General features: G+C 34.7%; 1 protein-coding gene, 1 long non-coding RNA gene and 1 pseudogene across 4 annotated transcripts in view; all 3 read right to left on the reverse strand.

The window, feature by feature from the left end:
* The window catches only part of LOC141349080 (von Willebrand factor A domain-containing protein 5A-like), a 29,785-nt gene that overhangs the window by 6,800 nt on the left and 4,989 nt on the right, over positions 1-17,996 (reverse strand). The window contains exons 7-15 of one of the 3 annotated variants that reach the window (XM_073868910.1): positions 17,737-17,912; positions 17,541-17,629; positions 17,310-17,454; positions 17,092-17,171; positions 16,893-17,007; positions 16,633-16,791; positions 16,445-16,548; positions 16,139-16,356; positions 14,814-14,852 (exon numbers count right to left, since the gene is read on the reverse strand). The exons of the other annotated variants lie outside the window; for them this stretch is intronic. Coding sequence (XP_073725011.1) covers positions 14,814-14,852; positions 16,139-16,356; positions 16,445-16,548; positions 16,633-16,791; positions 16,893-17,007; positions 17,092-17,171; positions 17,310-17,454; positions 17,541-17,629; positions 17,737-17,912 — 1,125 coding nt within the window. The remainder of the gene's footprint in view (positions 1-14,813; positions 14,853-16,138; positions 16,357-16,444; positions 16,549-16,632; positions 16,792-16,892; positions 17,008-17,091; positions 17,172-17,309; positions 17,455-17,540; positions 17,630-17,736; positions 17,913-17,996) is intronic. 3 annotated transcript variants of the gene reach the window in all.
* LOC141364349 (von Willebrand factor A domain-containing protein 5A-like) lies at positions 470-11,901 on the reverse strand (annotated as a pseudogene).
* LOC129444147 (uncharacterized) lies at positions 2,676-4,482 on the reverse strand. Its single transcript, XR_012370113.1, has 2 exons — positions 4,213-4,482; positions 2,676-4,065 (listed from the first exon to the last, which is right to left on the reverse strand). It is a non-coding gene; the product is annotated as an uncharacterized lncRNA (long non-coding RNA).

The following is a 17,996-nucleotide window of genomic DNA, read 5'->3' on the forward strand; positions in this document are numbered from 1 at the left end:
TATTCATGAGCAGAGCTAATATTCACAGTGTAGTTTCACAGAGTAGTTTCACTTTGTATTTACCCTGAAATACATAAATAGACGCTTTAATCTATATAAACAAGATGATAAAAATGATGTACAAAATATAAAAAAATCCATCTAGTGGATCATTATTGGTACTCAGATTTTAAGTTAATGCTTATTTATATAATAAATGTCATGAAATGTCAATCTATATTTGTTGTTTACATTTTTACATCACTGAAACCTTACATGTTATAAATCATATATTTTGACATATTTTTCATAATCGATGTGAATACCTGCCTCAAAAAGAAGAAAAAAAAAGAAGCAAAGAGGGTAAACATTTTCAAATAATTGCCATTAAGATAAATAAGATTCTGTGTAAGTCTTTGTGTCCAATAGCTGTAATGACTATCATGGTCAAAATGATCAAAGGTAAACAATAACAACAACAACAACAAAACAGAAGAAATGTCTTTTTTATTGAGATGCTTTTAATTTATTTAGAAAGTGTCAATTTTATTTCAGAATAGCAAAAAATAGTTAAATCGTCATATGCAAGCACCAGAAAGGACAAAATGCTCAGGACCCTTTGTCATGCCGGTTGGTTTCCGCCATTGGGCCAAACGGATGAATATATATTAATATTTTTCCTTACGGGATCATTTAAATTTTTGAGCAAATGTGATTCCATTTGACAGCAAATAATATCAACTAAATGATATAAAACACGACTATATAAGCAGTTTGGTCTTCTGACAGCACAGGAAGTAGAAATACTTAAGTCCGTACTGAAATGTAAATGTATGTCTTCAGATACCCAAAGTCTCTTCTTTCACCTGACATCCCAGTAGATGATTCCCATCACACACACACTGAGACAGACTGACCACTGAAACACACACAAACACATACATCACTTTAGTTTAATAGTTGACCAAACGTCTCCTTATCTGCTGATGAATGTCGTCTGGTTTGGAGATCTCACCGTTCTGAGAGCCGATCCATGACGCCGCCTTCATGGCCACAAACTGCCACTCAATCTGTTGCTGTATTTTATAGCCGTATAACCAGATGAGAGACAGAAGAGTGGCCCACACTGACCCATCCACCTGTAAACACAAATACACACACCGTACACATGCATTTATTATCATCTTTCATTATTTCATCATGTTGAATCATATGTCACACCTGTGCTGGTTTCTGATTGGTCAGCTCATCTTCAGTCTTTCCAAACACTCGAGCCAAAGCAGCATTCAGTTCCCAGCAGCCTGAAGCCTTTTGAAGAGAAATCAGCTGAAGTAAAAGATCCTCATGGAGATCAGATTCTGGTGGATACAGACAGACACACATACAGATGTATAAATTAACCGTACTGATATTAAATACAAAACTATTGCAGTTATATATCAAATTCAACCAATGGTGAGGCTTAATGACAAAGACAGGGTGATGCGGGAGCCAGGGAGTAAATCGCTATCTGAAATATTGCCAAAAACGGCGTTACAGAAACGCAGGAAGTATGGTAAGGGAGACGCAGCGTCTCGTTCCCTTCTCAGGGAACAACAGTTACATACGTAACCCGATACGTTTTCATGTGTCAAACACAACTATGCAAAAAATCATTTTGGTATCAATCAACATTCACATACAGAAGATATAAGCATTTAAAGTTAACAGTTTAGCACGTGTGCTTAAAAGTCTAGAATATTTATGATATTATCTTACACTACACAGGGAATAATATGGATTTTTTTCTAGAAAATTTCTTACATAAAATAGATTCAAGCACTTTCAATGACCTGTATCTACCCTTGTGAAAAAAAAGTGTGCTTAAGTGTACTTTTATAAAGTGTACTTATTACATAAATAATACACTTTAAGTATATACACTTAAGTGTGAATTAAATGCCATCTTTTCGGCGCACTGAATGCACATTAAGTGTAATTAATTTCACATATATCATATATTAAGTTGAAATAAAATGTAATAAGTTGCCATTAAGAGTGATTTTTTGGAACAACTTAATTGGTACTTTATTACAACTTTATATCTACTTTCATAATTGCTTGTAGTGTTTTTAAAATATACTTAAAGTGCACTACACAATATAATAACATGCAATTAATATGATTTAAAATGCACTTTAATGTCTCTTTACAATACTCTTAAGTGTGAATTAAATGCAATCTTTTCAGCGCACTGAATGCACATTAAATGCAATTAATTTCAAATACATGATATATTGAGTTGAAATAAAATTTAATAAGTTGCCATTAAGAGTGATTTTTTGGAACAACTTAATTGGTACTTTATTACAACTTTATATTTACTTTCATAATTACTTCTAGTGTTTTTATAATATACTTAAAGTGCACTGTTCAATCTACTGTCAAGCAATTAATGTGAAATTAAAAATAAGTTAATGTATATTAACAGTACATTTAATTACTCATTAAATGTAATGTTTCAAATACAAGTTTGCCAAATAAATTCAAATATACAAAATTAAATTCAATCAGTTGAACTGTGATTTCAGTGCAGTGAAGTGATTTCAATGATCTCTCTACAGTATGTACATTAACTACTTCAATTGTATGTGAAATATGGTTATGTACTTCTCAAAATACTGAAAAACAAATCAAAACAAAAAGTTAATTAAATATGTATTCATTTCAGTTTAATGCATTGCAAACAAACAAAAACCACAATGCTTACACTGACAATAAAACAGTTTGGTAGTCAGATTTTTTGTTTTGCAAAAGTACATTTAATAAATTAATTATGAGTTGTATATGTCCAAACAAAAAAAACTCATTTTAATATTGTTAAATTGGAATCAAACAACTATCAATATTGAATAATTACATCCCTTAGAAAAAAATAAACTCAAAGTTATTATTTTTTAACATTTTAACAGACAACTAAAAAAGAACTGCATGAACTTTAAATTAACAAGTCTTTGGTAGGTCACATCAGTCTAATGATCATTTATTAAATGCGTTTAGAAATATTGCCATGAAAGTGTACTTTCTTTATGTAGCGGGTATTAACTCACTTACTTATGGACCAGGCATAATAATAAGATCAGAAGGGTGCATGGTACGAAGGAGGAGGTAGCAGTGATAGTGAGCAACAAGCAGAGACAGAAGGTAAGTTGATTAATAAATTATTTTACTTTGAGTTTTGAGAAACCTTTCTTTTTCTTTCCTTAATCACAAAAAAATAGTAAACAACAATGAAAATACAATTACCTATATATACCAGGGTTCCTCAAATCTTACCCTGGAGGTCCAGAGCACTACAGAGTTTAGCTCCAACCCTAATCAAACTTACCCACCTGTGATTTTCTAGTGATCATGAAGACCTTGATTAGCTTGCTCAGGTGTGTTTGATCAGGGCTGGAGCCAAACTCTGCAGCGCTCCGGACCTCCAGGGCAAGATCCGAAGAAGGGGGATATATACTATGGGTGCACCCTCTAAATTACTTCTCATTTACAGAAATCACAGTCACAATCAATGTACAAAGATGGTACAAATTATATATGTAACACACTGAAATCCGTATTCAAGTTCAAAGTTCTTATCAATTGGAGTATTGATCAGTCTTAAATTATCAGATTTGTGCTTCTGAAATGTTTCAGTTCAATGAAGTAAACAAACAAAATAAGGAAACAGTTTCTGAAATGTATCCTCTTACTTGTCTGAAGAAAAATATTTAAAATAGAAATTTGTCCTTTCCTCTAGATTCGTGATCCAATCAGGTCGAAATGGGAGGCTCGCCATCAATTAGGAAAATCCAGCTCAAGGAATGTTCATACGAAAGGAAAAAACATTCAATATTGTGTATCAATAATGATGAACAATTGTACACAATACAGGAAACAAATAAAATACATACATAAGTGCCATCATCATAATAAATGACAATTTAGACAAATACCTGTCCATTCACGTGTTTCTCTCTCTTTTTGTCTTTCACAGGCACGTGCAACCAAAATGGCGTCAGCGAACAGCAGTGAACACAACGCACCATGTGGTTTTACATAATCACACTGCAATGAACAATCCAACCCATATAACATCACAATATAACACCATTTTGTCTCGTATGGATTAAACAAATAAAATGATATGACATTTAAAGTGTTGACATTCGTTTTTAAGGGTAATTATAACATTGGTAATTATAAATAACTCACCAGGTCAAAATGAAAGCTCAAAAAGTGCTCAATCCACACAACCACGCTGTATCATTGAATATATGCAAGTTAAATTCTGATTTCTTCAGTTTATATGAACTTAGGAGTCATATTTAATCAAATTAAACACTCTCGCGTTAGATAGAGTGTCTCTGTCGCTCTGCATCTCTCCTCTGAACTGAGACGCGATCCGAAAGCAAAAAACGGGCGGAGCTTATAATTAAACACTCCGATTGGTTTACTCATTTCAGATTTATAATTCAGATTGAATTATTCACATGTATTTCCTCATTTATAAAATAAATGTAGATGTATGAATGGTCTCTATTATTTTTAAGCACACTTTTAAAATAATAATATTTAATTATTTAACCAGGGTTACATTTAAGTAATACTAAATTAGACAAAGTGCATTTTTAAAAAGTGTACTTAAGTATGTTAAGAAATATGTTGATGAAAGTGTACTTACTATGAGTTAAGCTTAATTAGACAGTATTAAAAAGTGCATTTTTAAAAGTGCACTTAAGTGTGTTTATAAATATTATGTTGAAAGTGTACTTTCTTTAAGTTAAGCTTAATTAGACATTAATACAAAGTGCATTTTTAAAAGTGCACTTAAGTGTGTTTATAAATATTATGATGAAAGTGTACTTACTATAATTTAAAATTATTTAGATATTATTACAAAGTGCATTTTTAAAAAGTGTCCTTAAGTGTGTTAGTGAAATATTGTGATGAAAGTGTACTTACTATAAGTTCAAATTAATTAGATATTATTACAAAGTGCATTTTTAAAAAGTGTCCTTAAGTGTGTTAGTGAAATATTATGATGAAAGTGTACTTACTGTAAGTTCAAATTAATTAGATATTATTACAAAGTGCATTTTAAAAGTGCACTTAATTGTGTTTATAAATATTATAATGAAAGCGTACTTACTATAAGTTCAAATTAATTAGATATTATTAAAAAGTGCATTTTTAAAAAGTGTCCTTAAGTGTGTTAGTGAAATATTATGATGAAAGTGTACTTACTATAAGTTCAAATTAATAAGATATTATTATAAAGTGCATTTTTAAAAGTGCACTTAAGTGTGATTATAAATATTATGATGAAAGTGTACTTACTATAAGTTAAAATTAAATACATATTATTACAAAGTGCAGTTGTAAAAAGTGCACTTAAGTGTGTTAATAAATAGTGTAATTAAAGTGTATTCCATTTAAGTACGCTTAAGTGGTCTTTAATTTGTATTATATTATATTATCAGCAAGTGCACTTTTCGAAAATTATACTTTTATTATTTTAAGCACACAAAAAGTATGCTTTCAATACACTTAAGTACGCTAATTTTTCACAAGGGTATGTATGCATATTTTCAAAAACTTCCTTCTTGTATTTAACATCTTTGCTTTGGAATAACCCCTGACGGGAATTCCTGCGCTCATGTCTCCTACAAATAAAACAGCTTCTTAAATATCACTCCTAAACCCTCAACACAACAACTCATTAAATAATAAATGAGAAAATCTCTGTACAGTGACTGTCTGTTTTTCTTACTTGCACATGCATTAGCCATCATGGGCATAGACCTGCTCAGCACGGGCCCCACTAAAACACAAACAACCAATTACTATCAAACACTGCTAAACCATGTCAGCATTGAGAAATAACACAAATATAATAATACAAACACAACAAAGAAACAAACAAAGCAGCAAATTTCTGTGCAGTGACTGTCTGTTTCTCTTACTTGCACATTTAGCCATCGTGGACACGCACTCTAAACCTAAAACACAAATAAACACTTACTGCTGAACCATGAGAAATAACACAATTATACAAACACAACAAATAAACAAAGCAGAAAATATCTGTACAGTGATTGTGTGTTTCTCTTGCTTGATTGAGCCATTATTGGCCGGCGCATCCCTAAAACACACCAAAAAACTTCATATGTAGTTTTTAATTTAGTTTTTAGAAATATATGACCTCTCGGCCGACAGTTCCAAAGATATCATGACATGGCAGCCACCAAACACTTCCATGTTTTTCCAATTTACCAAGTTTTATTTTGAGCCAGCATACTTACTCGTGCAACTACTCATGTAATAGTCTTTAAATAGGAAAAACATGGAAGTGTTTGGTGGCTTCTAAATTTATCCCTGTTTGGATCCATAGGAATGAATGTAATATAATCCTTACATCTAAAATTATTAAAATAAAAACATGTGTTTTGTAAAAGGTAAAAAACATTAAATGAAAACTGTCATTTGAACCATTAGATGACAAACCTTGTGTTGGTACTCTTCTCTGTATCAGAGGTCCTTTTACAGCCTCTCTGTTGTTTTTATTAATGGCAATGAAGGCTGTATGAACACTGCTCACTCCTGCTTCAACACTGATCTCCACCATCCTCCTCTTTATATTCTCCACATCTACATCTCCTGTCCTCTCCTCCTGCTCCAGACAGCGAATCAGAGACCGGGCCGCCAGACGATGGATGGACAACCTGCAGAAACATCGACTAAAAGTTTAAGTTTGTTGAATGAGTCTGAATCAGGATGAATCTGTGCTTTGTTTATGTTACCCAGTATCCTCAGTTGGTTTAAGGCAGAAGTGAAGCTGGTTTGTTACTGGTTGATCTTTCAGGTTGTATTGAACTATCACTGATCCTTCAGAGCTTTCTGAACTCTATGACACAGAAAACTATTTATCTACAAACCCATGACCAGAAGATAAAATGAAAAACCTCAAGCTGAAAGTTCTCACCTGTCCTTTAAGTTGGGCATAAATGAGTGACCTTTGACCCTGGAAGATCGCATTGATGGGTGGAGACAGCGTGTCAACAGTAATGCCATCTGGTACTTTCCACTGTACTGAGATCTTGTTCACTGCAGGCTGAAGAGCAAACCTGAGAGACTCCATCACCTGATAACATTTGAAGAGAAATAAAACAATGTCATACAGATTCAAACCCTCTACATTTACATCATCTCTTGTTTCAAACTAAAACTCATCTATAGTCTCACTTTGGGTTGCATGCGGTCTGTGCCTGTGATGAACTGGGCGTGTCCAGATCCCTCTTTGGCCATTCCTGTGATGAGGGCGGAGCTTGCACCCTCACCAATCCCGAATGAGAAACACCTAAAGATAAAAATCATTGCTCAAATCTTCAATAATTTACTGTCATGAGCTATTAAGTGGAAATGTAAATAAAGAGAAATGTACCTGTGAGATTTAGCATGAAGTTTCACAAGATCCAGAACCTCTTTAGTGTTCCTCACCTCTCCATCAGTGAAGACAAACAACTGCAGAGAGAAAACATCTTACAGCCTGACAAATTTGGAAAACTCCAATCTTTTGAAATGCTTCAGGTTTGGTTTCCTGTATGAATTGATGTATTTTAAGGTGATGCACCTGTCTGGGGTGTTCAGGGTAACAGGGTTGACTGTAGATGTGTTCTAGGGGCTGTAAAATCTTTGTGCCGCCCATGTTTGCTGTCATTTCATTGACTTTTATTAGTGCCTGATCCATTGTGTCCTGATTGTACACAACACTCTGACTGCAATGACACAAACATTAAAATCCTCTCACAAGATGAATATAACAAAATAACAACTATAGATGATTTAGATTCTAGTCACTAACGGGAAGAAGGACTCAAAATGAGAACCAAATCCATAGATATTAAAGTAACAGCCCATGGGCAGACTCTTCAACAGTAACAGCAGAGTTTCCTGCAGACAGACAGTGTGTACAGAGATTAAAATGTCTTTTTTAATTGCGTTTAGAAAGATTCAAATATTGGTAAAAAAAATGTATAACACTTTAAAAACTCATACCTTTGCGCTTTTTATACGCCTCTGTGCTCCTGTCCCATGATGCATCATTGAGATCATACTGCCTGATCTGTCAATCACAAAAATAAACTCCCCTTGAGATGCTAATGATGACATCACTTTCTCTGGGAATTCTGGGTACAAACTTATCATCACCACTGGGTCACTCATCAGAGAACCTGAAACAGAGAAAGAGATCAATGACTGATGTGAAGGTAATTAATTGTATTGTGTTTTAAGGTATGAATAAAAAAAATGTTGAGTTTATATCAGATTGATGTAGTCTGTACCTGGTTTTGCAGTGGTCACTCCTGCCTCCACTATAGCAGTGGGCTGATGGGTATTCTGATAGTACAGAAACAACTCAACATCTTTATCAAACTTGTGACCAGAACTCAGATTCACCTAAAACACAAAGACACAAATACATTATTACAGGCTTAAACAACATTATCTCTGTAAAACACACACATATAAACTGTATTAAGCCCACAGTACTGTTGCCTGAGTGTGATCAGAGTTGAGGAACACAAGAGGATCCAGAGTACAGTTGGACTCTAGTTTGGAGATGGGGTTTGGAGAGCTCACATGAACACTAAGAGTCAAAGTGTAGGGAACAGAGTCACATGACGAAATCTCTGAAACTATTCCAGCATCTGAACCTGACGACGACACAGAGAGTGTGTTATAAAAACAATCTTTAAACTCACTTATTACTGTAAATATTGTGTATTACTGTAAATGTGTGATATTACTTTAAATGTTGTGTTTTGCTGTAAATGTGCAATATTACTGTTAATCTTGTGTGTTACTGTAAATGTGCGGTATTACAGTAAAGTGTTTAGAGCTGTTGAAGTGCAGTACCTGCTGGTGTGTATCTGGGGTTGAGTACAGCAGGCAGACAGAAGCGCAGCGAGTGGTCGGCCTGCACAGAGAGTTCAGTGATGTATGTGATGGTGATGTCAGCGTTCTGACCCGGTGACAGACTCCCAACACTCAGACTGAACACATCAGAACTTTCTTTACTCTCTTCCAACAGAAACGCCTGCTGACCTGAACTCACAGCATCATCATACCAATACCTCGCCTGAAACACAGACAGAGAGAGTTCAAAGCACTGAATGCCAACAAAAAAAATTCAGTTGTTCAGTCAAAACACACATCTTCATCATGTTGTATTTTGAAGGATGTGAGAGACTCACAGTTTGTCTCTATTGAACCTCTGCCACAATCTCCTGATCTCCGATCTTGGCACTGAAGTGACAGACAGCAGCATCAGCAGGCAGAGGAAACACAAACAAGGCCTCCAGGTGGCGCTCTTCCTCATTCACATACTGCAGAGTGGAGGTGACTGTAGCTACATGACTCTTCACCTGCACCTCAACACTGATGCTCTTCAGAGGAACTGACAAATAAACAAACACAACAACTTTATATACATATACGTCAATTAACCATCAAAATATTTTATAGACTACACATACAAAAAAAGAACCGTTTATTAATGATTTTATTGCTATTTTACACATGAATGAAAAAATCATGTGCTCAACAACCGTCACATCTGTTAATTTGCTGTAATGATCAACACTGCAAAAACACTGAAGTAAAAAGAAACCTTTGATGCAATATAAGCAGATCTAAATGTAATGCTGTAATCAACATTTTTGTTTTATTATTTTTTTAATTGAATTGAAAGCACATAATTTCAACTAAACATATTGGTAACATTTTACAATAAGGTTGTATTAGTAAACATTGGTAAATGCATTAACTATGAAAACTATTAACTGAAAACTTATCTCTTTTCTCAGGACTACTCATAAATAGTTTTTTATATTGTATGTATTTTTTAAATGCTAGAGGCTGTAGTGTTACAATATATAAATTACTGTGTTTTGATATAATTATTGTTTTTATATTCTTATATAAGTTTTTGCATTGTTGTTTGCTTGTGAAGCACTTTGGTCAACCTTTGTGTTCTTTAAAGGTGCTAGACCTTGACCTCGAACTAACATGAACAAACATAAAACAATATAGTTTATCAACAACTTATTAATGTTATTTAATGTCAATTCATGGTGCATTTACAGTTACAGTAACTTTAGTATAACATTAACAGATACAATTAGTATAGGATTAATAGCCTAAATGGCGAAATTAACGAACTAAAATGCATAAATGATGTAGAAGTATTTATCATCGTTAGTTAATTTTAGCTAATGCATTAACTAATTGATAACAGATACAATCTTATTTTAAAGTGTTACCAACATTTAAATTAATTAAATTAGGAACGCATTTTTGTAGAATATTTCACCTCAGTCAGACCACATAATGATTCTGGGCCCCCTTTAGCTGTGAATCTAGATATAAACATTAAGAAATGGACATTGAACTATCATCTTTGTATCCAGTTAATCCACCACCGCGCCCAATGATGGTATAATTCATTAATAATTAATTTAGCCCACAATGAAGCAAGCATTAAAACAGCGAAAAATTATATTTTCTCTATGAAGCAAATTATGAAGTTTATTAAAGCTTTAATTTAAACAGGTGAGTTAAAGTAAACAGGTGAGTTTATACCTGGCTGTTTTTCTTTAGTCACGAGACCAAAGTTCATCATTCTGACTTCACTTCAGGTTACTGTAAATTCAAACTGCAGCCTAGAGAAGTACATGTTTTTATTACATTAAACACATGATTACCTCACATTAGTACTGTAAAATATATACACGAACAAACACGAACCTTAGTAGTTAAAAATCCTCAGTGACAAACACCATCAACTGATTTAAATGAATAAATCAGAGCGGGAAAATAACTGTGAGAAAGACGGGAAACGATAAAAAAAATGACGTTTAAATCCCAGAGACGCGTTAAGTAGTCGATCATGTGGGCGGATCGTCACTGAAGAGAACCAATAGCATCAATGAAGGTAACCATTAGCCTAATTAATATTCATGAGCAGAGCTAATATTCACAGTAGTTTCACTTTGTACTTACCCTAAGAAATACACAAATAACAAGATAGATAGTGTAGAAATACACACACAAACACACGATGATAAAAACGTTGAAAATATAATAATGTACAAATAATAACAAGGAAAAGAAAGAAAATGAATAAAATAGCCATACTGTGAAGAATGACACAAACTATTTAACAGATAAAACCTCAGAATAATTTAAAAAATGATACAGACTAGCTTTTTATGACTATCTAGTTAATCATTATTGGTATTCATATTATAAATTAATGTTTATTTAAATAAGAAATGTCATAAAATGTCAATCTATACTTGTCCTCTATATTTTTACATCACTGAAGTTTTAGAGGTTAATCAGATTGACATATTTTTAGCTAAAAACAACAACTAAAGAAGCAATGATTGTCATTGGGATAAATACAATTGTAAGTCTTTGGGCCTATCATACACCTGGCGGCAGGTGCCTAGAATATTTTTCCTGTCAATCAATTAGCAAAAGTGGATTAGGACACGCCCTTTTAGACTGTGTGTTGTGCGCTTTAGACCATGGGCTTAGATAGTTAAAATAGGGCTCTTAGATGTTAATCAGATTGACATATTCTTCATGAATATAAATAAATAAATAAATGAGGGGAATAGCTAAAAAAAGGGAGGGGGGGGTAAACATTTTCAAATAATTAAGATAAATACGATTCTGTGTAAGTCTTTGTATCCAACAGCTGTAATGACTAACATAAAACTAGTCAAAGGTCAAAAAAAGAATTATCTTTTTTATTTAGATTTTTTTTTTATTAAGAAAGTTTCAATTTTATAATAGCAGTTTGGCCTTTTGACATCACAGGAAGTAGAATCTGAAGTCTTCTTCAGATTCCCAAAGTTTCTTCTTTCACTTGACATCCCAGTAGATGATTCCCATCACACACCCACTGAGACAGACTGACCACTGAAACACACACAAACACACACATCACTTTAGTTTAATACTTGACCAAACGTCTCTTTATCTGCTGATGAATGTCGTCTGGTTTGGAGATCTCACCGTTCTGAGAGCCGATCCATGACGCCGCCTTCATGGCCACAAACTGCCACTCAATCTGTTGCTGTATTTTATAGCCGTATAACCAGATGAGAGACAGAAGAGTGGCCCACACTGACCCATCCACCTGTACACACAAATACACACACCGTACACATGCATTTATTATCATCTTTCATTATTTCATCATGTTGAATCATATGTCACACCTGTGCCGGTTTCTGATTGGTCAGCTCATCTTCAGTCTTTCCAAACACTCGAGCCAAAGCAGCGTTCAGTTCCCAGCAGCCTGAAGCCTTTTGAAGAGAAATCAGCTGAAGTAAAGGATCCTCATGGAGATCAGATTCTGGTGGATACAGATAGACACACAAACAGATGTATATATTAACCGTACTGATATTAAATACAAACTATTGCAGTTATATATCAAATTCAACCAATGGTGAGGCTTAATGACAAAGACAGGGTGATGCGGGAGCAGGAAGTATCCCGCTATTTGAAATATTGCCAAAGATTGCGTTACAGAAACGCAGGAAGTATGGCAAGGGAGACGCAGCGTCTCGTTCCTTTCTTAGGGAACAACAGTTACATACGTAACCCGAGACGTTTTCATGTCAAACACAACTATGTGTGGTGGTGTGTAGCCTCACCTATTGGTTTGTTTCGGTTAAATCTGTGGACCAATCGGATCATGTTATGATTTCGTGGTTGCTCATTGGTTGGTGCTACACAAATCTACAAACCAATGGGAGCCGGGTTTGTAGGATATAAGAATCCTAGTGGTGAAGCACCTGAAAACGTTGTCATTTACGTCATGCCCTGTATGGAAGCGCTCTTTGTGAATGAGCGGAGGGTGGCTGCGCGTCATTCATTACCCTTGGCTTTGCGTGTTGTGAACGAGCCGTAAGTGATTTGGTGGTATGTAAATCATCAGTTAACTTTGAATCACTTATAATGGCATCTATTACTGCAGGATCCGCTTTTAGCTGGTTCCCAGATGGCTGTATGTTGCAGTATTCGCAGCAGCTACAGGTGGGTTATTTTGGCGTTGGGGAAACCTAATGCGGTTAAAGGGAGATTAATTGTTTGTGTGTTTAGTTTGCTGCACAGTATTGTTGTTTTTACTTGTTAAAATTATTTTCTTGTATTAAATTGTATCTTTGTTTGGCAGATAAACTACATTGCTGCTTTGCCTGGAGGTTGTTTCTTTCGTGTGTGTGTGTGGATTCGTCTAGTGGCACATCTTCACCCTTTATTGGACTGCATCCATTCCGGGGCTCGGGCTGGGAGGCGTATAATCTGGATTCAGCCCTGCCAACAACGTTTATTGGCATGCAGGAGTGGTTGTCGGTGTGACGTATCGACCAGTGTTAGTTATGTTTTTTTGTTAATGTTTTGATTTGTTTAATTTAGTGTTGTATTTATTCACTTCTATAAAGTGGGAGCTTGCGCCGGAATGTGTGTAGTTTACACTATTTGCTCTGAGAATTTTTGTGGTGTTTTCACGAGTGTATTTTTATATAGTGTGGGTTGACCTCTTGACTTCCTGAAGGCGAGCTCCCCTTATTGATGTGATTTTGTATTTTTTTTTGTTTACTGTCATACATGTTTTCTATTTATTATTATAATAGAATAGAATTTTTTATAATTCATTGTTTGTATCTTTCTCACCCCACCCACGACTATTGGACCTGTGTGTCTTAGTTAAAGGTTTCCCGGGTGGCGTAGTCGGAACATTGGTATCTCAAAATTTGCAATTCACCGCTCTTGCTACATATGCAAAAAATCATTTTGGTATGAATCAACATTCACATAGAGAAGATATAAGCATTTAAAGTTAACAGTTTAGCACGTGTGCTTAAAAGTCTAGAATTTTTATGACATTATCCGACACTACACAGGGAATAATATGGATTTTTTTCTAGAAAATTTCTTGCATAAAATAGATTCAAGCACTTTCAATGACCTGTATCTATGCATGTATATTTTCAAAAACTTCCCAGGGCCTTGAATTATTTACCCCATTTTCGCAAACTTTCAAGGACTCATGGGAACCCTGAAAATACATTATTTTGTGTATTTGGTGTTATGCAATGTGTTTACGCGGTTTAAGGTTTAAAAAACACATAATTTCCACAACATACATTTTTGTTGCTCCTCATCCCCTGACTTTATGAAACCCGTTGATTTTTACAAAGCTCATCGTTTTGAAAAGTGCAGTGTTCTTTGATTGGCCAGCTATCCGGTGCATTGTGATTGGTCGAATACCTTAAGCGTGTGATGAAAATGTTATGCCAGACACAAACTGTGAGATGACTAACCTTGTCTTTTCGGCATCAAAGCTCCTTCAAGTTTCTTCATGCTGACAGTGTTTGTATCTAACATCTTTGCTTTGGGATTACCCCTGACGGGAACTCTTGCGCTCATATCTTCTACAAATAAAACAGCTTCTTAAATATCACTGCTAAACCCTCAACACAACAACTCATTAAATAATAAATGAGAAAATCTCTGTACAGTGACTTTGTATTTCTCTTACTTGCACGTGCATTAGCCATCATGGGCATAGGCCTGTTCATCATGGGTTTCTCTAAAACACAAACAACCAGTTACTATCAAACACTGCTAAAACATGTCAGCATTAAGAAACAATACAACTATACAAATACAAACACAACAAAGATACAAACAAAGCAGCAAATATCTGTACAGTAACTGTCTGTTTCTCTTACTTGCACATCTTTTAGCCATCATGGGCATGCACCTTAAACCTAAAACACAAACAAACACTTACACTTACTGATGAAAACTTCATATGTAGTTTTTAATTTAGTTTTTAGGAATATATGACCTCTCGGCCCATAGTTCCACAGATATCATGACATGGAAGATAGTCTCTATTTTTTATTCATTGGTTTATATACAATGCTAATTGCCATGCATAATTCGAGTCACAAATATTTGACACATGTTTGCAGACATTACCGACAAGAACAAGTTCACTTAATATTTCTTACGTAGATCTACACTGCAAAAACTTACTTTCTTACTTAGTATTTTTGTCTTGTTTTCAGTAGAAATAACTAAAAATTCTTAAATTAAGATGCTTTTTCTTGATGAGCAAAATGACCCAAGTAAATAAGTCTAGTTTTAAGTCAAATAATATACAATTTAAGTGAAATTGTCCTTAAAACAAAAAATCTTATGCCAATGGGGTGAGAAAAAAAGTGAAATAAAGTGAAGTAAAAATTTCTCACCCCATTGGCAGATATTTTTGCTTGTTTTAAGCACAAATTCACTTAAAGTGTATATTTTTTGTCTAAAAACTAGTATTATTTTCTTAGGTCTTAGGTTTCTTAGGTTATTTTCTTTTGTCTTCATTTTGCTCATCAAGAAAATACATCTTGATTTAAGAATTTTTAGATATTTCTACTGAAAACAAGACAAAAATACTAAGTAAGAAAGTCATTTTTTGCAGTGTATGTACATAAGACAAACATACAGAAAGTGCTTCTCATTTTCTATCACATAAATATTTGTTAGATTACAACAATGACAAATTCTTTCTGCAACACCTAAACAAGAATAATGACTGTACCAGTTGTATGTTTTACACAGACGCAGTGTAGCTCTTTTAAACTAATAAAGATTTGCATTTTGAGTATATGTTTGTTTGTTATAATCTTGGATTAAAGGAAAACACCACATTTTTTCAATCTTTTACTATGTTCTTCTCTCAACTTATAAATTAATACATACCTATCTTTTTTCAATGTGTGCACTTTTAATCTTTGTACAGCACTTCTTGAATGTATTAGCATTTAGCCTAGCCCCATTCATTCCTATGGCTCCAAACAAAAGTTTTATTTTGTGCCACCATACTTACTCGTGTAACTACTCATTTAACAGTCTTTAAATAGGAAAAACATGGAAGTGTTTGGTGGCTTCTAAATTCATCCCTGTTTTTATCCTGAGGAATGAATGTAATCTAACCCTTACTTGTAAAAGGTAAAAAACATTAAATGAAAACTGTAATTTTAACAATCAGATGACTTACTTTGTGTTGGTACTCTTCTCTGTATCAGAGGTCCTTTCACAGCCTCTCTGTTGTGTTTATTAATGGCAATGAAGGCTGTATGAACACTGCTCACTCCTGTTTCAACACTGATCTCCACCATCCTCCTCTTGATATCCTCCACATCTACACCTCCTGACCTCTCCTCCTGCTCCAGACAGCGAATCAGAGACCGGGCCGCCAAACGGTGGATGGACAACCTGCAGAAACATTGATGAAAAGTTTAATGAATCTGACTGTTGTTGAATGAATCGGTATCAGGATGAATCTGTGCTTTGTTTATGTTACCCAGTGTCCTCAGTTGGTTTAAGGCAGAAGTGAAGCTGGTTTGTTACTGGTTGATCTTTCAGGTTGTATTGAACTATCACTGATCCTTCAGAGCTTTCTGAACTCTATGACACAGAAATGAAAACAATTTACCTAAAAACCCGTGACCAGAATAAAAAAATGACAAACCTCAAGCTGAAAGTTCTCACCTGTCCTTTAAGTTGGGCATAAATGAGTGACCTTTGACCCTGGAAGAGCACATTGATGGGTGGAGACAGCGTGTCAACAGTAATGCCATCTGGTACTTTCCACTGTACTGAGATCTTGTTCACTGCAGGCTGAAGAGCAAACCTGAGAGACTCCATCACCTGATAACATTTGAAGAGAAATAAAACAATGTCATACAGATTCAAACCCTCTACATTTACATCATCTCTTGTTTCAAACTAAAACTCATCCATAGTCTCACTTTAGGTTGCATGCGGTCTGTGCCTGTGATTAACTGGGCGTGTCCAGATCCCTCTTTGGCCATTCCTGTGATGAGGGCGGTACTTGCACCCTGACCAATCCCGAATGAGAAACACCTGAAGATACAAATCATTGCTCAAATCTTCAATAATTTACTGTCATGAGCTATTAAGTGGAAATGTAAATAAAGAGAAATGTACCTGTGAGATTTAGCATGAAGTTTCACAAGATCCAGAACCACTTTAGTGTTCCCCACCTCTCCATCAGTGAAGACAAACAACTGCATAGAAAAAACATCTTACAAATGACACTTAACCATCTGAAAAATGAAAAGCCTGACAAATTTGGAAAACTTCAGTCTAATAAAATATTCAGGTTTGGTTTCCTGTATACATTGATGTATTTTAAGGTGATGCACCTGTCTGGGGTGTTCAGGGTAACAGGGTTGACTGTAGATGTGTTTTAGGGGCTGTAAAATCTCTGTGCCACCCATGTTTGCTCCCATTTCATTGACTTTTTTCAGTGCCTGATCCATTGTGTCCTGATTGTACACAACACTCTGACTGCAATGACACAAACATTAAAATCCTCTCACATGATGAATATAACAAAATAACAACTTTAGATGATTTAGATTCTAGTTACTAACGGGAAGAAGGACTCAAAATGAGAACCAAATCCATAGATATTAAAGTAACAGCCCATGGGCAGACTCTTCAACAGTAACAGCAGAGTTTCCTGCAGACAGACAGATGTGTACAGAGATAGTAAAATGTCTTTTTTAATTGCGTTTAGAAAGATTCAAATATTGGTAAAAAAAATGCATAACACTTTAAAACTCATACCTTTGCGCTTTCTATACGCCTCTGTGCTCCTTCCCCATGATGCATCATAGACCCCATACTGCCTGATCTGTCAATCACAAAAACAAACTCGCCTCGAGATGCTAATGATGACATCACTTCCTTTGGGAATTCTGGGTACAAACTTATCATCACCACTGGGTCACTCATCAGAGAACCTGACACAGGGAAAGAGATCAATGACTGATGTGAAGAACTAAAAAATAATTGTATTGTGTTCTTAAGGTATCAAAAACATTTTT

Source organism: Misgurnus anguillicaudatus, chromosome 6 (assembly GCF_027580225.2).
Source record: "Misgurnus anguillicaudatus chromosome 6, ASM2758022v2, whole genome shotgun sequence".
Classification (NCBI taxonomy): domain Eukaryota; kingdom Metazoa; phylum Chordata; class Actinopteri; order Cypriniformes; family Cobitidae; genus Misgurnus; species Misgurnus anguillicaudatus.